Source organism: Myodes glareolus, chromosome X, assembly GCF_982192425.1.
Source record: "Myodes glareolus chromosome X, mMyoGla1.1, whole genome shotgun sequence".
Lineage (NCBI taxonomy): Eukaryota > Metazoa > Chordata > Mammalia > Rodentia > Cricetidae > Myodes > Myodes glareolus.
Window position 1 is genome coordinate 2959729 of NC_142053.1, and position 24257 is coordinate 2983985.

Genomic DNA, 24257 nt, shown 5'->3' on the forward strand with positions numbered 1-24257 from the left:
AAATCTTGAGTGAGAGATGGAAAGTTACTAAAACTTTTCCCGCTCCTATTTCCTTATAAGATTAGGAGAATCTGGAGGATGTGAAGTTTAAGGTCCGGAGGAAGGTGATAGTGCCCCACAGAAGAGAAGAATGTTTTAGTAGGCCAGTTCCTCCCACAAACCTGTGTCCTCAGGAATGTCAGTGGCAGGACTTCCTGGCACTGAGAGTTGCGTAAATGAAAACCAGAAAGTGCTTGGTTTTTCAGAACTCTCAATGTCTCCAGCCTGGGGCTTCTAGCTTCAAGCAGTCAGGTGCTGGGAAGGAGAGGACGCCTTTAGACAACTCCACGTCCCATTGCTCATTCTCGGCATGCACTCTTGTGATTGCAACCTGGCTACTTTCTCCTGGCAGAGTATTCCTCAATGTGAATCAAGTATGCTTCTGATTCCTGTATAATGCTTCTATCCTTTTAGTTACTGGGTGCCAAACTGGAGCATAGACTTAGAATGATGATGATCCATTTAGGGGTCACTTCTGGGCATGCAGAAAATGAACAATGTATACAAATGACTCTAACCAGTGTGATCACTTTTCCCAGGACAGTAAAAAGCAGCTGGGTAGTGCCAATGATAGAACTTAGTAGCAAAGCACTAATAGAACACATGTAATAGGTCTGATCTCCAAAATATACAAAGAACTCAAGAAAATGAACACCAAAAGATCACATAATCCAATAAAAAATGATCACATAATCCAATTAAAAAAAATGGAGTACAAACCTAATCAGAGAAGTCTCAACAGAGGAATCTAAAATGGCTGAAAGACACTTAAGGAAATGTTCAACATCCTTAGTCATCAGAGAAATGCAAATCAAAACAACTCTTGAGATTCCATCTTATACCTCTAAGAATGGTCAAGATCAAAAACACTGATGACAACTTATGCTGGAGAGGTTGTGGGGAAAAGGGAACACCCTCACATTGCTGGTGGGATGCAAGCTGTCACAACCCCTTTGGATGTCAGTGTGGTGATTTCTCAGATTCCTCAAGACCCAGTAATACCTCTTTTGGGTGTATATCCAAAGGATGCTCAATTGTGCCACAAGTACATGTGCTCAACTATGTTCATAGCAGCTTGCTTTGTCATAGCCAGAACCTGGAAACAATCGAAATGTCCCTCGACTGAAGAATGGGAAAGGAAAATGTGGTACATTTACACAATGGAGTACTACACAGCAGAAAAAAATGACAGCTTGAATTTTGCAGGAAATTGGATGGAGCTTGAAAACATTTTGAGTGAGGTAACCCAGACACAGACAATTATCACATGTACTCACTCATAGGTAGTTTTTAAACATAAGGCAAAGAAAGTCAGCCTACAAACCACAATCCCAGAGAACTTAGACAACAATGTGGACAGTAAGAGAGACTTACATAGATCTAATCTACATGGGAAGTAGAAAGTAGAAAAAGATAAGATCTCCTGAGTAAATTGGGAGCATGGGGACCTTGGGGGAGGGGAGAGGCAGGGAGGGGAACAGAGAAAAATGTAGAGCTCAATAAATATCAATAAAAAAAATGAAAAAGAAAAGAAAAAAGAGAAAACATGCAAAATCCTAGGTTTAATCCCCTGTACTGAGAAAAACATGTCTCAGAGCCCTCTAGCTTCCTTGTCACAACCTAGAGTTGAACAGGTTGCTGTTGATGCTGAGCAACTCTGTGCCCTTAGAAAAATAATGCTGGACTAGGGAGATGGCTCCGTGGGTAAAGCACTTGCCATGTAAGCATCAGGACCTGAATTTGGATCCTTAGGACCCAAATAAATCTAGATGTGGTAGCATGCATCTGTAATTTCAGCACGCCTATAGTGAGATGGGAGGAAGAGAGATGACTCCCTAGAAACTCGTAGGCCAGCTACACTGGCATACAGTAGCAGACAAGAGACCATTTCAAACTAGGTGGAAAGTGAGGCCCAACACCCAAACTGTCCTCTGATCTCCACAAGAATACCATGACACTAAAGATAAATGAACATGTGAAGATACATGAACACCTACACATAGATACATCACACAAGAAACAAAGAGAGAATGCCTCCCCAATCCAGCATTTAAGGCCCATGGGCTACAACTTTTGGTTTATGTGGGATTTCCCTCTGAATGCTGTGATTACCATTGATAAATAAAGGAACTGCTTTGGGCCTATAGCAGAGTTATATGGGAACAGAGCTAGGCTGGGAGTAGGGGGAACTAAGCTGAATGCTGGGAGAAAGGAGGTGAAGTTAGGAGAAGCCATGGAGCTGCTGAAGACAGATGTGCTGAAACTTTCCTGTAGGTCACGACCTCGTGATGCACAGATTAATGGAGATGGGTTAAATCAAGATGTAAGAGTTAGCCAATAAAAAGCTAGAGATAATGGACCAAGCAGTGACTTAAACAATACAGTTTCTGTGTGATTATTTCGGGGCTAAGTGGCCGGAAACTAACTAGTGGCCTCCTTACAACTCTTGGTCATTCTGCTCACCTTCCAAGGATCCCCTAAGCACAGCAGCTTCCTGCCACAACTCCAGCTTTGTCATACAGTATGGGATTCCTGCTTGAACCAGCTTAGAACTTACCTGACAGTACTTCTCCCTATGTGCCAGTCAGATGTACACATAGCGGTTGCCTCCTCCTTGCTACTTTACAACTAACTTGCCTTTCCCTCTAACTCATAGTCATCCTCCCTTACAAAGCTTCTCTGGAGTTCTTGCCTACTTCAATTGCATTCTCCCTTGTGAATGATCAGTGCTGTGTGACCACATGTATTCGAGAGTAGCCTAGGTCTTAGGTTCTCCATAATTTTGTTGTATTTTATGTAAATGGTCTATCATTAAGCATATGACCTCATCAACTCTTCTGGTACTGTTCATAGAAGTCCACCAGTCAAGGTAAACAATATATTTTGTACTGACCAAGAAAACAAAAGCAACTATTAAAGAAAAAAGTGGATTTAATCTAAAAAATTAGAGTTTATATCAAAATTACACATACACTTTGAGATAACTGCCTATGTTCATCTCTTTCTCTGACTTTGCCTGTTCATCCTTTATCTCCTAACATTGAGATTCTATACCAAAGGGAAGGGAAGTGACCTGTGTTAAGATATTAAAAATTCCATGTGTAAAGATCACTTTCACTTGGGAAGCTAGACTCACACCTGCATAGTTTTCCTTTTGCTTTTGTTCTTCATGATTAAGACTGTACTAAAATATTTTTATTATATGAGCTAGTCCTAAAATTCCTTTCCATGCTGAAGCCACAAGTCCCAGTTTGGTCTGAGGTAAAGTCCATAAAGCTTAGGGGAACACCTCAGTCTGCTAAGTGTTAGATATCAAAGAAACCCTGGCCAAATACCTGAGGTTCCTATTAACATATCAATGCAGAAGCTGCCAGGCTTTCCCAGTACCTGTAACAGAGTTCTTTCTGGCTTTTCTCAGAACTTCTCTCCCCCATCCCCTACCCAAAACCTCTGTAGCTTGAGCTTTGCTTCACACACACACACATACACCCCACAGCTTATCTTTTCCTATAAAATTCAGCCATTTTGGCTACACTGTTTTGGTTCTCTTAGCTCCTGGTTTCTCTGTTAGCCTCTTGATGTGTAGCTCCTCTCTTAGACCACTTTCTCCTCTCTCTTTTCTCTCTTCTCTTCCTGTCTTGCTTCCCCAACCCCCACCCCTGCCATTCCTCTGCTCTCAAGGTTCAGTCTGGACCCTTCCAGATGCCTCTGACTGTTTTCTCTCTCATATCTACAGTAAAACCTTTTCCTCAAGCATACCTACCTAGGAGCTGTCATGTCATTTTTCATTCACCTGGTGTTGAAACCACAGGAGTGACATATATGAGTTCTTTTCCAAGGGACTTGGCCTCTCCAAACTAAGCTGCTGACCTGAGTCTCCTAAGGTATGTACAGCTCATTTGTTTCCACTGCCTTCTTCCACCCACCAAATCTGACTGCAAATGCATCATCCTCCCTCCACCTCTTCTAACCATTCGTCTGTACTTTTCTACTTAGTGTCTCTCTGGCTCCTTTCTACAGCCTGCTACACCTCCTATGCACTTATCATGCAACTTTTGGTCTCTCTGGCTCTTGGACCCTCCTGTCCCCTCTTGGGGTGCCTATCATCTGGGCATCTCTCTGGCTCACAGTCATGCTAAATAAAAATATAATTCACTTACAGGAACATACTTTATTTAGTCTCCTGTATGTGTTTTCAAGGTTAAGCCTAAAACAAGTAACTAAAAACAAGTAAAGTTTGCTTAAAAACAAGTATAATTTTTTTCTTTTTTTTTCACATAAGACCAGCTTCAGGGAAAAAAAAAAAACAGGTATAATTAATAGATAATGATCCTTAAACTCTTCAGAGATCTCCTGAATATGGCATTTAAAATGTTTAATGAAGGGCTGGAGAGATGGCTCAGAGGTTAAGAGCATTGCCTGCTCTTCCAAAGGTCCTGAGTTCAATTCCCAGCAACCACATGGGAACATTTGTAATGAGGTCTGGTGCCCTCTTCTGGCCAGCAGGCATACACACAGCCAGAATATTGTATACATAATAAATAAATAAATAAATAAACAAATAAATAAAAATGTTTAATGAAAAAAAAAATCCTGTGATAATGCCAGCTCCTAGTGGCAACCCTAAAGTCTCCAAAGAAGAGGATGTGGACAACCACGTATGTAATGGATTATTAAAAATTGCTGCGGATCCCCGAATAGCTTGCTGCAGGATCCTTGGTGGTGGCAGGTAGTGCACAGGGGGTCCCAAAAGCAGTCAGTCCCAGGCAGGGATGGCACACGAGACCACATAGCAGGTCTCTGAAGGTGGCTGGTCTTGGGCAAGTGGGTGAGAGACAGACAGAGGCACAACATGCAGCGTGAGGTTGGATGTTTATTTAGTGGTTGTGGAAGGAAAGGGAGAAGGGGAGAAAAGGAAAGAGAGAGAGAGAGAGAGAGAGAGAGAGAGAGAAATGGCACATCCAGCTTTTAAAAGCTGCCTAGCCCATGCGCACAGGGGGTTGGTGTGACTACGTTATACGCTGATGACGCAGATGGGTTTTAGCTGAGTCATACGTGTGTCCCACGTTTCCTTCTTACTCGTACCAGGTAATTTCAATAACTATTTGCATATGTGCTCTTAATCTCAAGTCTTAAAAGTACTCTTTCTTTCCTCACTGTCTCTTCCACTTTTGTTAGGCTAATAGTTTAGATGGGGGGGCCACTGCTGACTCCCATCCCCTATGATGATCTCAAAAGGGGGCTGACTTCTATAACTATTAAGCTCACAACATATAAATTTAAAGTAACATTGAGGAAAACATTTTCATCAGTAAATGAATCTCCTCTCCCTCAGCTATTTAGTTTGTTAAAGGAGAAAAAGATATGTCTATATGACAAAATTCATATTTTGATATTTTTCTATTACTAAATCTTTCTTATATCTTAAAGAGATAGGGATATAAACATTCTACCTTCTTTTTGCAACTAGGTACACCATTTATAAAGGCTACTTTTACTAAAATGTGGTTATGGATAGAACCACCTTTCTGATTCCAAGGGGAAATTCACATCTGGTTCAAGGAACTTAAACAAAACCTGTGCTGCTAAGGAATGTAGTGATATTTTATTTGTATTTTAATAAATAAACCTTGACTGAAAATCAGAGAGTAAAGCAGCCACACTGGTCAGCCTTACAGACCAGGCAGTGGTGACATACACCTTTAATCCCAGTAGCCACACTCATTGCCATAGAAACCGGTCACTAGTCGTGCATGCCTTTAATCCCAGCACTAGAGAGGAATATAAGATGGGAGGAGACAGCTCTCAGGCACAATCTCATTCTGAGAGTCCTGGAGGCAGGATGGCCATTTCAGACTGAGGTAGAGGTTAAGAGCCAGTAGCTGGCTGCTGTGCTTTTCTGACCTTCAGGCAAATTTCATTTATTAAAATACATATGAAATATCACTAGAAAGGAAGCCATAGGCCCAGTGGTTAAACAACTGCCATTACCTTAGTAAATGAGTATGATATCCTGGGTAAGATAATATCTATGCAGGCTGCTGCGGGAGAATTGTCACCAAGAGTTGCACCTGGATGACAATCCTACATGCTCTACTATCGATACATGCGATATATGCACTGTTATAACCAAGAACATTCCAATTGGATTTAAGGCCAGCTCCATGGAAGGTAATTCACATTTTATACTGTAAGCCTTGTTAAAGGCACTGGCTGGGGAGTGCATAAGTTCTAGTGTGAAAAGTACTGCTTTTGTTTCGTTAAACAGGCATTTGTTCTTAGCCACAGATTATTGCTACTGTTAATTTCATCAGGGAAGCTTCTCTTCTGGGAAAGAGGTGGTTGCTGTAGATTTCTAACTGGTCTCAGTGCTGAGTGATATGACTGTTGCTTAGCCCCAATTGGGAGAAAATAATCATGTATCTGTACCACCCCCTTCCAAGACCCAGGAAACATCAGAGAAGAGGGAATGGAAAAATGTAGGAATCAGAGGGAGGGATTAAACCCCTGTGGAACTTTGTTCTCCTGGCAAGGCATGACTTGCATCTTAAAATCTTAGTGTCTGTGAGTACCTATGTGAGATCTTCCCAAGATTGAGCCCAATAACACTCCCTTGTGGGATTCATGAGGCACTCAGGAAAGGGTTACTGGCACTTAAGGAATAGTAAATGAAGCACATTAGACTAGGATGCAGTAGGCCTCACCTCACCCCAAGAATATATAAGCAGTTAATGGTTGCTATGGAGATGATACTTTTCTTGGTCATGTAACTTTGTCATGAGTTACCCATGTTCCTATAGGCACCTCTCACCTATGTTCCTGTAATTAACTCTGATTAAACTCACTGTTTCACCAAACTAGACTTGAATGTAATTATTTCTTTCATATATTTTTGGTGCTCTATAAGGGTTGAAAAGGACATCTGTTCACATTGTCCCCTAGGAGAATTTAATCCAATAACCCCCCATTCTTGCCATTCTATTCATGCCACTTAGAATGAGCCATGTTTCTGTGTTCAGACCTTTGCACTACTGACCCTCTGTGAGAAATAGTCTCGCCCCGAACACCATTATGTTACTATTGAGCCTCTAAGATTGTTCACAGCTATGCGCAGAAATCCAGTCTCCTCTCTGCTTCCATACTCTCATCAGATCTGTGCTCTGAAAACTGTTCACACCTCTGTCTTACCTTAAAACAGTACTCATGGCAGCAGATGCCAAGATGTTCAAGGGTAATCTTTGGACAATCACGGATCTCACGGCTGCAGTAAGTACAGGCGCCTTCAGTTGGTCTAGGAGATAGAAACAAGAACCAGGTACTCAGGCTCTGATAGGATGCAGCAGATCTAGCTTGGTGCAGGCAGACCTAGGTTCGCCAGTATTCCCAGCTTCCCATTATGTTGTGTTGTATAACTGGTAGCCAAACCTGTATACTATCACCTATGCCAAACTGGTTCTCAAACTTGGAACTATTCTTCTGAACCAGTGCTGACAGCCCTCTTCTGCATGCCTGGGACCACGGGGCACACCCTTTCTCCCAGTTACTATCAAGGCCACCCTATCTTTAGTCTGATTGTATAGGCTGCTCAGAGCTCATCCGAAATTCCCTAGAAGATTCTGACTTCTGGATCAGTTGTATCCTCTTTTCTAAGGCTCTTTTTATTTCTGAGAATCACCTCCAATCCTCCCCCCTTTTCTTTTCTACTCCTAACAGGAACTGCTGAAAGAGTCTCTTTTCTCTGATTCTACAGGCTAAAATTAAGAGTTCTATCTTCCAGAGATGTAGACCTGATTCTAACAGGAGCCAGGGTGTCATTAGCAACCAGAACCCAGCACTGCAATGAATATTAATAGTTTTGCCCTGTGTGGTGGTTTGAATAAATATGGCTCACATAGGCTCACAGGGAGTGACACTATTAGGAAGTATGGCCTTATAGGAGTAGGTATGGCTTTATTGGAGGAAGTGTGTCACTGGAGGTGGGCTTTGAGAGTTCAGATGCTCAAGTCAGATCTGGTACTCACTCCCTCTTCCTGCTCCTAGAGATCTGGATGTAGAACTCATAGATCTTTCTCCAGCACCATGTCTGCCTGCATGCTGCCATGTCCCACCATGATGATAATGGACCAAACCTCTAAACTGTAAGCCAGTCCTAATTAAATGGTTTCCTTTATAAGAGTTGCTGTGGTGAGGCAGTGGTGGCGTACGCCTTTAATCCCAGCACTCAGGAGGCAGAGGTTGGAGTATCTCTGAGTTGGAAGCTAGTCTGGTTTATAGAGCTGAGTTCTGGGACAGCCAAACTTAAGCAGTGAAGGAAATCATCAAAAACAGAAAGCCAGTGAAAATATATTTGAATGAGGGGGCCATGTTCCAGCCCCAACAAGCAGCAGAACTTGGCAGCTTCTGCCACATGGTTCTGGTTTTAGAGTCAAGGACAGAAGAAAGGGGCTATGGAATTTCCCTCTGCAACTAAGGAAAGCTTCTGAGGACAGGCATGTGTCAGGGGTGTCCCTGCATGGAGGTCCAGAGAGGCCATTGCGTGAAGCTGTGAAGGTGAAGCTGGATTGCCCTGAAGACCCCAAGATGTTGGAGATGCCAGAGCCATGGGATACTTGCCCAGGAGAACTGCTAACAGGGAGTAGAACCACCCCAAGAGAAAGAAGTGTGTCATAGTCAACAAAGCTGAAAGGAGTTGGAGATCTGAAGAACATTTTGATTGCAGACATGGAGATGCAGAGTTTGGAGTTTGCCCAGCTGGGTTTTGGTCTTCTTTGGTCCAGTATTTCCTCACTATGCTCTCTTCCCTATGTTTTGGAATGGTTATGTATATTCTATGTCATTATATGTTGGAAGTATGTGACCTGCTTTTTGATTTTGATTTTATAGGGAGTTACAATTACGAGATTGCATGAGTATCAGAAGAGGCTTTGAATTTTGGACTTTTAAATATTGTTGAGACTGTGATAGACTATGGGGACTTCTGAAGTTGAACTGAATGCATTTTGCATTATAATAGTGTTACAAGGTTATGGAGGAGTGGAATGTGGTGGTTTGAAAAAAAATGGCCCTTATAGGCCCATATGGAGTGGCACTGTTGGGAGGTGTGGCCTTGTTAGAGTAGCTGTGGCTTGGTTGGAGGAAGTGTGTCACTAGGGTGGGCTTTGGGTTCTCAGATGCTCAAACCAGACTCAGTGTCTCACCCTCTTCCTGCTGCCTGTGGATCCAGATGTAGAACTCTCAGCTCCTTCTCCAGCATCATGTCTGTCTGCATGCCATCATGCTTCCTGCCAACGTGATAATGCACTAAACCTCTGAACTGTAAGCCACCTCACTAAATGTTTTCCTTTACAAGAGTTGACATAGTCATGGTGTCTCTTCACAGCAATAGAAACCCCAAGACACCTGGCCATTTTGCTGTTAGCAGACTCTCTAGACTTAAGAATTGCTTGAGAATCCTCTCCTCAGTGCATCACTCTTTCTCCCTTGTTTTTTGAGTCTGTGCTTGTGCATGAGTGACCGGGGCTGTCCTCGGAGAGAATTCCTGTTCTTTAACCAAGTCCAGTGATTAATCAGAAATGTTAGATTGAGATTTAATATTGGAACAATGCACGCAAGCTAGAGCTTCAGGGCATTTGATCTGTCATGCTACCGGAAATTGATATTTCACTTGCTCCTATATAATTGAAAATTTTCCTGGCATCTCACCCATCTGCCTTCTGTGATTTACACCTAGTTTGAGTGTGTCCCACAAGGATTCATTGATGGAGGAGGGCCATCTGTCTATGTGTTACTTTCATTGGTTAATAAAGAAACTGCCTTGGCCCTTTGATAGGACAGAAAAGTAGGTAGGTGGAGTAAACAGAACAGAATGCTGGGAGGAAGAAGGCAGTGAGGCAGTCGCCATGACCCTCCTCCATCAATTCATGTATTAGAAACTTTGTCCTCAGTGTAGCAATATGGCATGTAGTAAGATTTTAAGAGTTGGGGCCTATCTACCCCTCAGGGGAGAGTTCACCTCTGGACTCAGGAAAGATGGCCCCACCCCTCACTATAGGTATGCACCTCACTTGGGAAGCACACTAGAGCTGACCCTGAGATCAGGGAAGCAGGTGAGCCAATCCTGAGGGCAAGAGAGTGGAAGAGCTGACCCTGCTCCCCTTCATCTGCTATGTCGCTCCCCCTCATCTGCTATGTGGTAGCATGGGTGAGGAAAAGATTGCCTCTCCACTCTGCCCCTAGCTTCCTGTGGCAGATGAGAGAGCTGGCCCTGGGGTCAAGACAGTAAGAGAACTAGTCCTACCCTACATCCGCTACAGCACATAGGAGAGCAAGCTCTGCACCCCATCTGGGCAGCCCACTTGAGCTGACCGTGTTGTCGGGGTCACAGGTGAGCCAGCGCTGAGGGCAGGAGAGCAGGATAGCTAGTCTCACCCCCATATAGTCCCTATAGCATGCACCTTGTCTGGGCAAAACAGTAGAGCTGACCCTGGTGATATGTGGGAGGGGGACTCAAATCTGAGGCCCGAGTGCAGGAGAAATGGCCCTGCTCCTTGTTGCAGGATACATTGGCTGAGATAGCCAAGGCAGTGCTGGCAAGCTCATCTGTGTGGTGGTGAGGGAAAGCCAGTGAGCTGACCAACCCAGCTACCACCCAGGTCTAGAACCAGGGCTGAGTTGGCCCACCCCAACATCCACCCCGTCTACAAACTGTTGGAGCATGTGAAGAGATCCAGATCCAGAACAGCATGCTCTCCATGACACAGGACAACATGAGGCTATCCAAGAGGAGCCAGAGGCCTCGAGCCAGACCAATCACTTGTGGCAATGGACACTGCAAGTAGAGATGAATGGACTAAAGGGTGAATTGTGTGATTCAACAGGCCACACTACAGCTTCCACAAGATTCTTCTTTTCTTTTTCTTTGTTGTTGTTTTGTTTTATTTTTTTGTTTGGTTTTGTTTGGTTTTTCTTTTATATTTGGATTTGTTTTGGGGGGGTTGCAAGAGCAAAGGGTGGATGTGAGGGGATGGGGAGATGAGTGGGATCAGAATGTATGATGTGAAATCCACAAAAAAATCTATAAAAATTAAAAGGAGTTGGAGCCTAGCAGGAGGTAAATGGTTCATTGTAGGTGCTTCATTGGAAGAGAATGATTTAGTTCTTATAGATCAGTTTAGTTCCTGTGAGGATGTAATAAAGAAGCCTGACTTTCCTTTTCTCCAATATGCCACTCCTGTGTGTCTTCTAGCCTATGTGATACCATCTGCTATGAGATCTCGAATCACAGCCAAACAGATATTAGGTCCATGCTCTTGAATTTCAAAGACTGTGAACTAAATAAACCTGGACTCTATGTACTTGACCCCTAGTACCCTGTCCTTTATAAAGTAGGCATTTAGGTATTTTCTTTGTATGTTTGTTTTTGAGAACAGGTCTCACTGTGTAGTCCTAGGTGCCCTGAAACTTGATATATAGACCAAGCAGACCTCAACTTCACAGAGATTCCCCTGCCTTTGCCTCCTGAATGCCAGTAGTAAAGGCATTCTCCCATGTCCAGCCTTGGGTATTTTGTTAAGCAGCATGTAACAGACTATGAAGTCATCTGATGAGTGACTTATCAAGTGATTTGTGATTGTTCAGGATTCAGTTATCTGGATTTTCCTTCAAATATAATGGAGGAGACATCTGTAACCTTACCTCTTTACGAGCCTCTGTCCTTGTTTGTATGGGTGAAGGGGAGTACACTGGTAGGATCTGCTTCATCCCACTTTCTCCCCAGTCTAACTGTGACTTCTGAGTGTAATCCTCAGTAAGACAGATCTCATAATAAGTGAGAATATTTGGCATAGGTGAAATATTCATAACCTGTTAGCAGTCAAGCCCCAGGATTCATTTTTGACTTTGCCAGTAACTCCCTGTAACTGCCCTCCTAACTTGAATAGATTCATTCTCTAATGTAGACTTTTTCTTTCCTATTCCAAGAATTTAAAAATAGCCCTTATTTGTCCTTGAGACCATCCTATGGTTGCCGTTATCTAGTGTGCTATGCTCCTAGTTCAGTTCCATGGCTCCAGGCCATTGTGCACCCAAGAAGACCTTGTGTCTTCTTGAAGACACAACTTTGTTTTCTCTACACAACAATCTCTTGTGTAGTTGTGTTTTCTTTTGGTAGCTGTCAAATGTGCAATTGAATCAAATGAATCATTGGGTTCTATTTCTAAAGAGTCTATCCTGCTGTCAAGAACCTTCTTGTGCTTTCTTTCAAACAGTGAAATTTCCTTCCTCGGCAGCCTGTTGTGTCTATGTTTCATCTGGGTTTACAGGCTTCATTTAGTGCAGATGTGTCCTGACTAGAGTAGGACCACCTTATGCAGTGTCCCACTGTGTGATCCACAAAAATATCAAAAGTTTCAAAGTAGCAGTGAAAAGACCCATGTGAAGCTCTTTCTTAGTGCTCTCTCATCTAGGGAACTGGAAGACCTCTGTCGAGAAAGCAGACGTACCTCTCAGAGGGTGGGGTGCCTTCATGTGGGGGTTTCTTCTCCAGGTTCAGTGAGTCCTCAATGCTGCTGCTACTGCAGAGCGAGTAATGGAGAAGAAAGCACAACATGAGCCAGTGGAACCCTCAGTTCCTTTGACCATCAGGAAAAAATAGAGAGTTTCACTTCTTGTACATATGTGTGGGTTTTATATGGGAACTTCCAGGAGCCCAGATTCCGAGGAAATCAGAAACTAAATGTGCTGGCTAGTTTTATGTCAAGATGACACAAGCTAGAATCATTTGAGAAATGGGAACCTCAGTTGAGAAAATGCACCCATAAGATCAGGCTGTAGGAAAGTCTGGAGGGCATTTTCTCAATTGGTGATTGACATGGAAGGGCCCAGTCCTTTGTGGATGGTGCCATCCTGGGCTGGTGGTCTTGGAGAAAGCAGACTGAGCAAGCCATGGGCAGTAAGCCAGTAAGCAGCACCCCTCCATGGCCTCTGTATCAGCTCCTGTCTCCAGGTCCCTGTCCTGACTTCCTTCAGTGGTGGACAGTGAATAAGCCCTTTCCTCTCCAAGTTGCTTTGGTCATGGTGCTTGGTCCCTACAATAACTCCGACAAGGGCAGAAATTGGTACCAGGATAGTGGGTATTGCTGTGACCAACCTGACCATGTTTTAGGGAGGACTATGGAAGGACTATGGAAGCCTGGGTTAGAAAAGTCACTGAGTGTCCAAAGCTTGGTGGGCCATTATGTGGGAGTGTGGACAATAATAATACTGAGAAGGGCGTGGATAATGGAGGCCTGGCCTGGGAAGTTCTAGAGGGAAGTTTGAGAACATGTCCTTAATGACTCCTATAAGGGCTTTTGCATATTCTGAGCTGAGAATCTGTGGTTCTGGTTAGCTGGGCTGAAATATCAGCGGTGATTAGTAAGAAACCAGAAGTACTGAACTGAAACTTTTGTTTTGCTGAGGTACTTGATGCTGACCAGCTGTGGCTGAAGAAATCAGCTCCGAAAAGAGAGCTGCATCACTGAGGTAAAATCTGGTGGGAAGTGTTTCTTCTGAGTTGGCACGCAGAAGCTGTGTTCCAGAAGAGGCCAAGGCTGTAACTCATGCTGGTAGCTGAACTTGGCAGTGTAAGAGTCACCCAGGTGCTACTGGATTTGAAGGCACGCAGGGCGTAGGTCATGGAGAACAGCTAAGGCCTGGCAATGTGTGGCAGGGCTGCAGGCCCTGAAGAGAGCCCGGAGAGGCTGTTGGTGAAAGTGCAGTCCAGTTGCAGCTAGAGACCCTGGTAGTTCTGGAGATTCCAGTACCATGAAATGAGTACCAAGGACAGCAGCAGCTGTAGAGTGGAACCAGCTAGAGCCGTGTGTGCTGCAGAGGGTAGTGCTGGAGAAGCAGCCCAAGCACTTTGGAGGACCCCAGAAGATGGCAAGTGGATCAGATACTGGATACTGAGTTGTTAACAGTTGGAGTTTGGTTTTGCTTTGATTTGATTGTGACTGTGCCGTGGTTCTTCCCTCTTGAAGTAATAATATATACATTTATTTATTTTATAGGCACCCACGGTTGAGACATTGGGTTTTTAAAGTTTGTTTTAGAAGAGACTGGGTATTTAAAAGGATTGAATTTTTTAAAGACTGTGAGATGCTTATAATGTAGATATTAACATGTTATCTAGAGGATGGATAAGAAAGGAAAGGCTACGGCTTACTAGGGATAGGCTTGTGTATTGGTTTGACAAGGGATCAACCATGCTGATTAGAGAGGTGGGTGGGTGGTGTCACACTGAAAAGAGGAAGTACCTTCCTGCATGGCATCAGAAAGCAAGCAGACAAGGGGATTATGAAAGAGCATGGGGGCTAACAATGATTTTCTGTCACCTAACTAGAGAGAAAACCTGCAAACCCTTAAATCATGCATTAGGGGGCATCTGGATTACTCGGTAGCTACCCTCCTCTGAGTCCTGAATGAAGGAATGGGATGCAGGAATGAAGGCAGCATTGGGCCTGGTACAGGCTATGACAAAGCAGCTGACGCTTGTTCTTACCTGTCATAGTGCGAAAACACTGGCTTTCCTGAAGACACTTCGCAAGGATCCATGTACTCCTTCACGAAGAGAATCCCTTTGCTGTAGAAGGAGCATATCAGAATAGGACGTGTACTCAAAGATTCCAGGGGACTGGGCCTGGCCCAAAGAGGAGGGTCAGTGCCCCTGCCCAGTTTGATGAAAATGCAGAAGCTCACAGGAAGGGTAGAGGGGCTAGTGGGCTCCACAAGCCAGGCTGCAAGGGTAGCCGCAGACAGAGATGCCAGGCTGTTGATGCCATTGTACACGTGGCCTCAAATCTTAGCTCCCGGGTTCATTTTGTGTTTGGTTTCAGAGATGTAAAAGGTGATTCCCTGAAACCATGGTAGCACACCCTCTTCCATGGAAGCCTCAAGCCCCCAGCCCTCTACCAGACTTGAGTGTTGCCGGCCCTCCGCTTCCCTTTCCCTCCTCTGTGGTTGAGTCTCCTTCCCCATTCCACCCACAATCAGAATGTTGTTAGTGGCTGAGTGACAGACAGCTGACTCTTTCCACTCAACACCTTACCTGCAGCACTGACCCACTACTTCGCATTTCCTTATCAATCATGTTCCTGGGACCTACAAGTCACCTCACTCTCTGCTTCTGGGAAGCCTTCCAAGCTTTGGAAGCTAGTTCTGCTTTATGATGGCTCAGTGTAGTCCCATTGTTGACCCGTAATTCCATGCTCCCAAACCATGGCCTGATTCAGCAGAGAACTCTTTTGGTATCTCAGTACATACCTCTCACTCAGCAGGCTACCTAGAATGGCATCCTGTCTTGTAAGACTAAAAGGTGAAAGAGTGGGGTTAGAGAGAGACAGACAGACAGACAGACCGACCTGGCCTCCCTGGCTTTCATGGGTCTTCTCAGGCATGTCCTTCAGGGATGCTAGCAAGGTCCTGCAGATGGCAAAGCCTTGCCACTGGCTGCATCTCCTAGTGTCCTATATGTAGCTTCTTGTTGAGATGAGGAGAAGGAAAGCATGCTACAGGACCATGTCCAATCCTACCAATAGGCTTGGGAAGTATAAGGTTTATACTTGAGCAACTAAGAACTGTACTATATCTGCCCATTTGCTACTGGGATGCCAGGAGTTGGAGGAGACATCACAGAGAAAGCAACACAGAACAAAAGTGACATCCTTTAGTTGCAAGGAGATTATGGGAACCTCCATGACTAAGGACATCACAGCTTAGTTGCCCCTTCTTACATAGTCGAGCTGCAGTCCAGCTCACTTGAGGCAGCTGGAATACGTAGCTCTTCAGCAGCGGCAGCAACATTAACAGTGACTGTGAAGCTTGAAGGGCTCTGCACCCTGAAAGAAATGGAGAAAAGGGTGAGCTTATCTCTACTTTCTGAGTTAAATAGAGCTTTATGGACTAACCTCAAGTTTGCTACCTCAAGGCCTTTGAAAGCATGCCAGTGTTTTGGTAACAGTAGCTGCAAATCTTATTATTGCTCTTGAATGTTTCTCAGAGATTAGTGAATGGAGCCTCTCTCTATACAGATGAGAAAACTCAGGCAGGATGGGAAAAGACACTGCCTAAATCAAAATGATTCAGGGGTGAAACTTCTTTCAATCTCTACTGTGATTTCTGGACTGCAGCCTAGAACCTTGGCATCAGTAATGTATCCATCAGGCTACTGGGAATGTGGCAGCCAGGAGGGAGCAGCCAGGGAAAACTGTAGAGTGTGCTAGCTTGGAAACCAGAAAAGACAATTTTTCTGTAGGATTAACTCCCTCGCCCCACATCAAACTCCCTGAAGAACTGCAAGCCATGGAAAGAGAGTTGGACTCATGCATTAATGGGGAAGGTAGATCAGATGCACCTCATTCTGCAAGTCACCAGTCACCTTGGCTGCAGCGCATGGCCCTGGTCCTGGATGTCAGCACCTAGGTAGCTCTCGAGGCCTTTCTTTGGCCAGCCCTTACTGACTCAGTATGCATATCACAGTGATTAACAGTTCAGGCTCTAGACTCTTGACGGTGTGCATTCAAATTCATGTTAGGACCCTTCATACCGAAACAGTATAATCCAGGAGTTATGAGAGACCCTGTCTCAAAAATAAAGTAGAGAGGCTGGGGAGAATAAAAGCACTTGCCACACAAATGTGATGACTGAATACGCATAAAAACCTAGGCAATGTGGCAGTCACCTATAACCCCAACACTAGAGAAGTAGAAATAGGGGATCCCTGGGGCAAGGTGGCTAGCTATACTAACAGGAATTGGCAAGCTCCAGGTACAGCAAGAGACCCTGCATCAATAAAAAGAATTATCAAAGGTAACTGATGCCAATTTGGACCCACATACATGCATCTGCACCCACCTTGTATGCACACATGCACACACATGCACACACACCACACACACACACACACACACACACACACACACAGGATGCCAGCAGTAAAGAGACAAAATAGAAAGAAATAAAGGAGACAGTGTAAACACCAAGAGGTCTCCGAAGTTCTTCATCCTTTCCAATGACTCCTCTCCCTAACCTACAAGGCCTGTCCCTGATCACCTTCCTCTATTCCCAACAACCACAGGGCCCTTCTTTCCTCTTCTCTTCCAGTTGCCACAGGCCTTCCCTGTTAACAACACTTTGCCTGACCCTCTCTGTCCTAGCACAGGATTTTCCTAGGCTTATAACAAACAGAAAAACCGTATGCACACCTTGGCGATTAACAGTGCAGGCTCTGGCCTCTGACTGTATCCTAATTCCTGTTAAGACTCTTGAAACTGAGAAACACAGAAAAGCAAAGGTGAGAACAAGACAGTGGCTCAGAATCAAGCCAGGACAGCCAGGACAGATAGAGAACAGTCATACTAGATTTCGGAAAATAAAGAGTTTTTTGTTTGTTTGTTTTGTTTTTCCCAATGAGAAAAAAAATATTGTATAAGCAACCTTGGTGTAGCCAGGTCCTGCTTTTCTGAGGCCAGGAGTCAGAAAGCTCCCACTCTGACCATCTTGGTGGGGGTGGCAGCCTTTAATTATGGCAATACGTTTCAGTCATACCAGGTTCTATTTTTCTGAGAATTTACAACCCCATGAATGCAAAACTCCCCCATGCCTTTAACCCCAAGCCCACATTTGCAGGCTTCAGTGGCTGCTGCCCAGCAACCCTGTTCTCACATATGATGTGATGACTCTTCAGGTCACTCTGCTTCCTGCTGCTCTCTAGCCCTTTAGACCTGTGCCGTGGGTGCAGGTGGCCACTGCAGGCTCTTACTTGATATTATCATCCAGTTTGATTTGCTGCTCGGGTCTGCTGGGGCTGCTCTGTGGCTCTATGGTGCTGGGATCTGCAAGTTCTTGAGTAGACACAGCTTGGTCCCCTTGGCCACCTTGTAGGACCTCAGGTGTCTCCTGCCAGGACTCACATATCTTGCTGGTCACGTTTTCACAGGCAGCCGGGGTGCTGAGAAAGAATAAATGCTGCATATATGATGCTGAGAGGAGCAGAAGCCTGACCTTGCTGGGTCTCTGGGGTCTGCCTATCATTTCCCAAGGGCGTCGGGTAACCCATCTCAGGAGCCAAGCAGACACCTAACTCTCAGAAAGCAGGCAGTATCAAAGTGCCAATCAGAGGAAAAGGTTTGGTTTCCATGGCTTCAGTCTTTACTAATTCTTCCATTTATCCAAACATTTACTTCTTGGTACCACACCCAAATCATCTTCATTTTCCCAGGCCCTCCAGTATTTTCCTTCAAATTTCTGGCCTAAATGGCTTCGTGTCTCTCTGATTTTTACCGTTGTGATGGTTAATCTTGACCACCCACTTGATGGGGTTTAAAATCATCTAGAAGGCATTCCTCTGGGCAGATATATGGGGGGGGGGCTAGAGAGATTGACTCGAGGAAGGAAGGTTCTCCTTGAATTGGGGTGGCAGCATGAGTTGACACCCTGAGCCGAATAAAACAGTAAAAAGGAGGAGCAGAGCTGAGTGGCTTCCTGATTGCGCGCGCAGTGTGAGCTGCCATCTCGTGCTCTGATGCCTTCTGACCATACCGGACTGTTTCTCTCAAGCTGGGAGTTCAGATCAATTCTCCTGTTGGGAAACTGCTCCTTGTAGGTGGCCACCGCAAGGAGAAAAGCAATTAATGAAACTTTTTTTCCATTTCATGTCCTTGCTTAGGACTTTAGAAGAGAGGACACTCAATTAGTACCTCTGTTTTTCTCATTTCAAGTTAAAAAGAAAATAGAAATGGAGAGAAATGCCTACCGATGAAGGTTGGGAGCCTACAAGTTTGGAACCAAAAGGCAGGCTCCTTATATATCCTCGAACCACATGGATTTACCCATCAAGCTGACAGCGACAACTATCCAGACAACTGGGGATTTTGTGGAAAAAAAAAAAAACAAACCAGACCTGTTCTCAAACACTCCCTTCATGTGTAATCTATAAGCTGACAAGTCTTGGCACTCTAGACAGAGGTCACATCTTTACTCTACTCCAGCTACTCCAGCCTACTGGGCTGACTTGTCACCTGGACCCCCTACAGGCACTTCAAAGTCAGTATGACCAATGGCCTTAACATCACATCTGCACAGCAACTCCTCGAGCTTCCTCATCCTCAGCTAGCTCCTTAGCACCCACCCTGTCATCGCAAACAGAAATCTGGGAGCATCCCTAGGCACTGCCTTTCTAGCACCATTACCTCAATTAAAGTCAGCTCACCTGCAGCCTGAGCCACAACCTCCGCATGGGTCTCCTGCCTTGTGCGCTGTGCATCTCCCTGACCTGATGTCCCATGCACCTTATCTCCTACATGAAACCAAGGTGGTTGGCCCTTTGGCTCCTCGGGAGCAAGTGACTGCCTAGCCCCCTCCCAATGCTTCTTGGCAGGCCAGCAATTAGTTTTCATTCCCTGTGGTCTCCCTACCCTTTGCCTCTGGTTTCCTCAACCTGGAATGCCTTCTCCAGCATGTCTATTGGGGGAAATTCTCCTTAGCCTTCAAACCTAGCTCCACCCTCAAGCTTCCTGGAAAGAAAGCCACACTACTAATGCCCATTCATCACCAAAGGAAAGGACAACAGGACCAATCACCTTCTCCTGCATCTGTCGGTTGCACTTTATTTTAAAATTTATTTTAAAATATTTTTTGTTTTATTTTAAATTTTTTTGTTGTCTCTTTATTGTACCTGGTAGTACTGTGTCACATAAGGACAATTTTTTTAAAAAAAAATTAAATTGAAAATTTAAAGCCTTTTGTATAATGAGCACATTTCCCCAGAAACCTACCATTTCACAACTAATCCCCTTTCTTCCCCTAGACGGTTTCCTTTCTATTTCATGTCATTGATTTTATGTACCTTTTTTTAAAAAAAAAAAATCTAGGAACCATAAAAGAGAGAAAACATGATTATTTATCTTTGTGGGACTGGCTTAGTTGATGGCCTCCAGTTATACCCATTTTTCTGCAAGTGATGTAACTTTTTTTATGGCTAAAAATAATTCCACTGTGCACACAGACCACATGTTCTTTATCCACTCCTCTGTAGCTGGATACCTAGGCTGCCTCAATCCCTTGGCTGTTCTGAATAGTAGGCTGCATGTTGTATCGCACTGAAGGAGGCCACATGATTTGACAGTAAGTATGAAGCTGTTTAATCAATGTCCTTGCTCAATTCTACCTTCTCCTGTCTCCCTGGTTACAAGAGTCTTGACTCTTCTCAGTATCTCTGTCTTCTCTGAGGAATCCTTTGCTTTGCTCCTCATGACTGGCTAACACTTTTGTTTGCGCCCTAGAAATCACCAAGCAGCACAAACACTCTGCATGTAATGGTCTATGCGCATGCCCAGAGATGTGTGGGCTGGCAGGCGAACAGCGTTCTCGAGAGCCTGGCCTTCATAGTCACCTCTATCCCAGTCCTAGTCCCCGTCAGTCATGCAGACACAGACACCAACACCAACATTCTTCACCCTTTTTCTCCCTTCCTCACAGTGTATGGAACTCATACTCTATGTAATACTTTGACACTATCATTGTATAAATGAAAATAGTCTTCATCATCCCTAGAACCCCACTCATGTACTGGGAAATGGCCAGGCTTCTTGCAGTGATCACAGCCCCATCCCAGCTTCTTAATCCCAGGAAGTTGTCAGTGCTGCCTGAGAAAAGAAGTCAGGCAGTGGCTGTGCCAGTGTGTTACACAATGGCCTGGACTGAGAGAAGCAGTTCCCACCTACCATGTGGCCATCACACAAACCTTGGCCACAGGCATCAGAAGGCCAGGGGAAGATCTTACTTGCTGGCACGGGCCTCAGATGGGACGAGCTGACTGGGTGCACTGGGGCTGTTTTTCAGCTCCGGGGTGCTGGGATCTGCAGGCTGTTGAGGGGCCGCAGCTGGGTCTCCCTGGCCGCCTTCTGTAGTACCATCTGTCTCCTGACAGGCCTGGATGGTCACGGGAGCCATGTTCACCTCACCATCAGCTGAGGGGCTGAGGAAGAACAAGTATCATAGAGAGAGAGTCCCGGGCGACTGTTCCACTGCACTCTGACTGGTATCTCCCATGGCCATAGGATGGGATACTCTCATCTAAAGAGAGGAGCCAGGTACTGCTGCTCCCTTGTCACTAAAAGGGGATGCCCCCATGTGTCACAAGCACAGTAATGCTATCCCTGAAGCCGGCAAGGCGGGAGCGCCTTCCTAAGTCTTCTGCACTGGCCCCAGCCATCCACCTGCGCTGCACACTCCATGGCAGGGGCCACAGGAAAGACAGCAGATGCCCTACGATGGTGTTCCCCTCCTCCCACCCTCCCTTGTCTCCAAGCACAGAGACAAGGTCAGATTACTGAGACTGGAACCCTGGTATCCCAGCATTCCCTCCTGAGACCCTTCTAATTCCACCCTCCCACAAGAGAAGAACATGACCACTATCCTGGAACACATCTGTGCACATCAAACCCATAGCAGGCAGGCTCTAAGCTGCTGTAACAAAGAGAATGAGTGGTAGCCATGGTTTTCAGCCTCAGATAAGGAGAAGCTAAAACCCCTCTGCAGCGAAAAGAAAGCAACTGTCATGTCCAGCTCTATCGGGAAGAAGCAGTAGTAGAAACAGAGGTTGTCTTGGCCAAATCAGCCAACAGAACAAAGACTCTCCAATGCAGCTAAGCCACTGCAACTTCAGGAGCTGTAAACTTTATATGTCATGAAAAAGAGCAAGCCACTCTGACATGCCCAGGAGGCCTGTGCAATATAGCATCCGGGAGGGGGTGTCTTAGTTTCCTGCCGAGCTGCTTGCAAGTCAGGTGGGCTGAGAGAAAATAGCAGCAAAGGAGACCTTTGAAGGCCTTTGAAGCCTGCACAGAATCTGGTGGCTTTAGACAGCCACTGACAACTCCTGACTTAACTACACTGTGTATGGAAGACAATGCCACTCTCTCCATATGCCTGCTTCCACAGTGTAACCCACTTCTTGGCAACACTTGCTAGCAGTGAGACCCTCTCATGTAGGAGGCAAACAATAAACAACTCAGGCTAGAAGGAAAAAGGCAAGACAGTGTGTTATTAAATGATCGAATGAATACATGGAGAAAATAAACTGTCAGGGGGAAAGCGAGGTGAGCTCTCTGAGTATCCTCGGATAGTTTCTCTACAACTACTTCATTTAGCTTGAAGGCTTTATAAAATGAGTTTTTGATAGTATTTTGTGCCCCCCAAATGTCCTGCGTGCTTTACATATGTAAACCCATTTAACACTCTAAACTCTATTTTAGAGTTTAGGAGCTATTTTCGTTATTGTTCCTGTAAGAGCTGAGCAACATGCCAAAGGTCCCATAGAGTTAAATCAAAGCTTCAAAATCCAACCTCTTAGCCCACTATGCACAATCAAATGGACATTGGGCAAAATCCCTCCAGCTTCTGACAGTTAAATTAACTCTATGATCTGGGCAGTTTTGCCCAGTGGCCGGTCTTGACCTCATGCTCCTCAATCTGTTTATCAAATGTCAAATGTACAGGGAACTGTGAAATCACACAGTAGAGTCCCTGTCCAGAAGAGAGGGGTCAGTCATGAATGACCTTGAGGTCCAGCCAGTACTGTAGTAACTCCCTGCAAACAGCCTAGGTGAGGCCATAAATTGGCCACTATAGCCAACCGCACCCCTCCTCCCGCCACGCAGAGATTTGTGTGTGGGGGATGGGGTGGGAAACCGGCGACCAGGATCATTTGTGATCCTCCAGCGCCATCTTGTGGCTGGCGCAGGATATGCCGCAGGAGGAATCCTGTTGACGCCTAGTCTCTGGAGCAGCCATTTCGCTTTTTATGCTGTCTCATTCCCCAGCTAGCTCGCGGCTGCAGGAAATGGCTGCGCGAGTAGGCGTATTCACACCCAAGCTCTGGCCTAGACACCGACGCCCAACGCATGATGCGCATGCGCATAGCAGCAGGCACTGCACCAAACTGTAGACCTGCGCAGTTGAAGTATGCGGCAGTCTAGTTAGAATAGGTACAGGCACATGCGTATCTGCCGTGCGTGTTGCGGCAGTCTGATTGTACCTATGGTTCACTTTGATATTTTCAGTGTGTGTCCCCGAAGAGATGGTAATAGAGGAAGGCTTGTCAACCTTAATACAATGAACATTTCAGACTGGATAAAACTAGTATGTGTGTTGAAAAGAATCAGGCACCATTTTCACTTGTTTAGCAGCACCCAGCTTCCTATCCTTTAGGACCCACTCTTGGTTGTGGCACCCAAAAATACCTCCATGCAGGATGGTAGGGGGTGGGCAGAGCAAACCTCTGATTAAGAATTGCTATTCTAGTAATTAAAGACATGGTGGTGCATGCCTTTAATCCCAGCACTGGGGAGGCAGAGGCAGCCGGATCTCTGTGAGTTCGAGGCCAGTCTGGACTACATAGCAAGTTCCAGGACAGGCTCCGTAGCTACAGAGAAACCCTGTCTCAAAAAACCAAAACCCAAAACAAAACAAAAGAACTGTTACCCTTAGATTGGTCCTCAGTGTATACTGGAGAAGAGAGGAAATTGGTGAGCTTAAGAAAAATACGGGAGACATACACTCAGAAGATTAAACAAAAATCTCACAGAGTGTTTTGTTATTAACACTTTCCCAGGCGAGGAGCTGGAGAGCAGGCAAGAGCACTGTCTGCTCTTCTTCAATTGCCAGCACCCACATGCAGCTCAAATCATCTGTCTCTGGGGACCCATTGCCTTCTAACGTCCACTGACATGCAGGTGGTGTGCAAACATGCATGCAGGCAAAACATCCATACACAAAAAATTTAAAAATTTTAAATGGAAAAAACCTAAGAGATTCTTAAGCACAGCCAGAGTTATGAAACCCTGCCATCAGGAGCATTTGATTGATTTTTCAAACTAGTAAACAGCAAAGGAACCTGAACTCTACAATTGGTCAGATTTAGACTTTATTTCTAGTTCTGCTCATCACATGAGTGGACCCAAGTTTTCTTCCCTTTCAAATTGCATAATTAGAAATCTTTCTTGCTTGGGGAATGATAACACCAGATCAATACACAGTTGGAAGGTGACATTTCTGCTCCTGACATTGGGCTCCAAATAAATCTCATCAACTAGCTTGCTGAAGTTTCTCTTAGGGTTTATCTTTAAGCCATTTTATTGGGACTCAGCTCTGCCATAGGTATGGTTTTGGATAAGTCACAA

General features: G+C 45.0%; 1 protein-coding gene across 16 annotated transcripts in view; it reads right to left on the reverse strand.

The window, feature by feature from the left end:
* Znf185 (zinc finger protein 185 with LIM domain) overlaps nt 1-24257 on the reverse strand; it is a 51099-nt gene that overhangs the window by 3359 nt on the left and 23483 nt on the right. For 13 of the 16 annotated variants that reach the window (XM_048457505.3, XM_048457509.3, XM_085684590.2 and 10 more), the window contains 6 exons: nt 20858-21052; nt 17837-18025; nt 15810-15914; nt 14579-14659; nt 12540-12611; nt 7228-7330 (listed from right to left, as the gene is read on the reverse strand). In XM_048457505.3, coding sequence (XP_048313462.1) covers nt 7228-7330; nt 12540-12611; nt 14579-14659; nt 15810-15914; nt 17837-18025; nt 20858-21052 — 745 coding nt within the window. The remainder of the gene's footprint in view (nt 1-7227; nt 7331-12539; nt 12612-14578; nt 14660-15809; nt 15915-17836; nt 18026-20857; nt 21053-24257) is intronic. The other 3 variants (XM_085684593.2, XM_048457513.3, XM_048457506.3) reach the window with 2 other exon arrangements.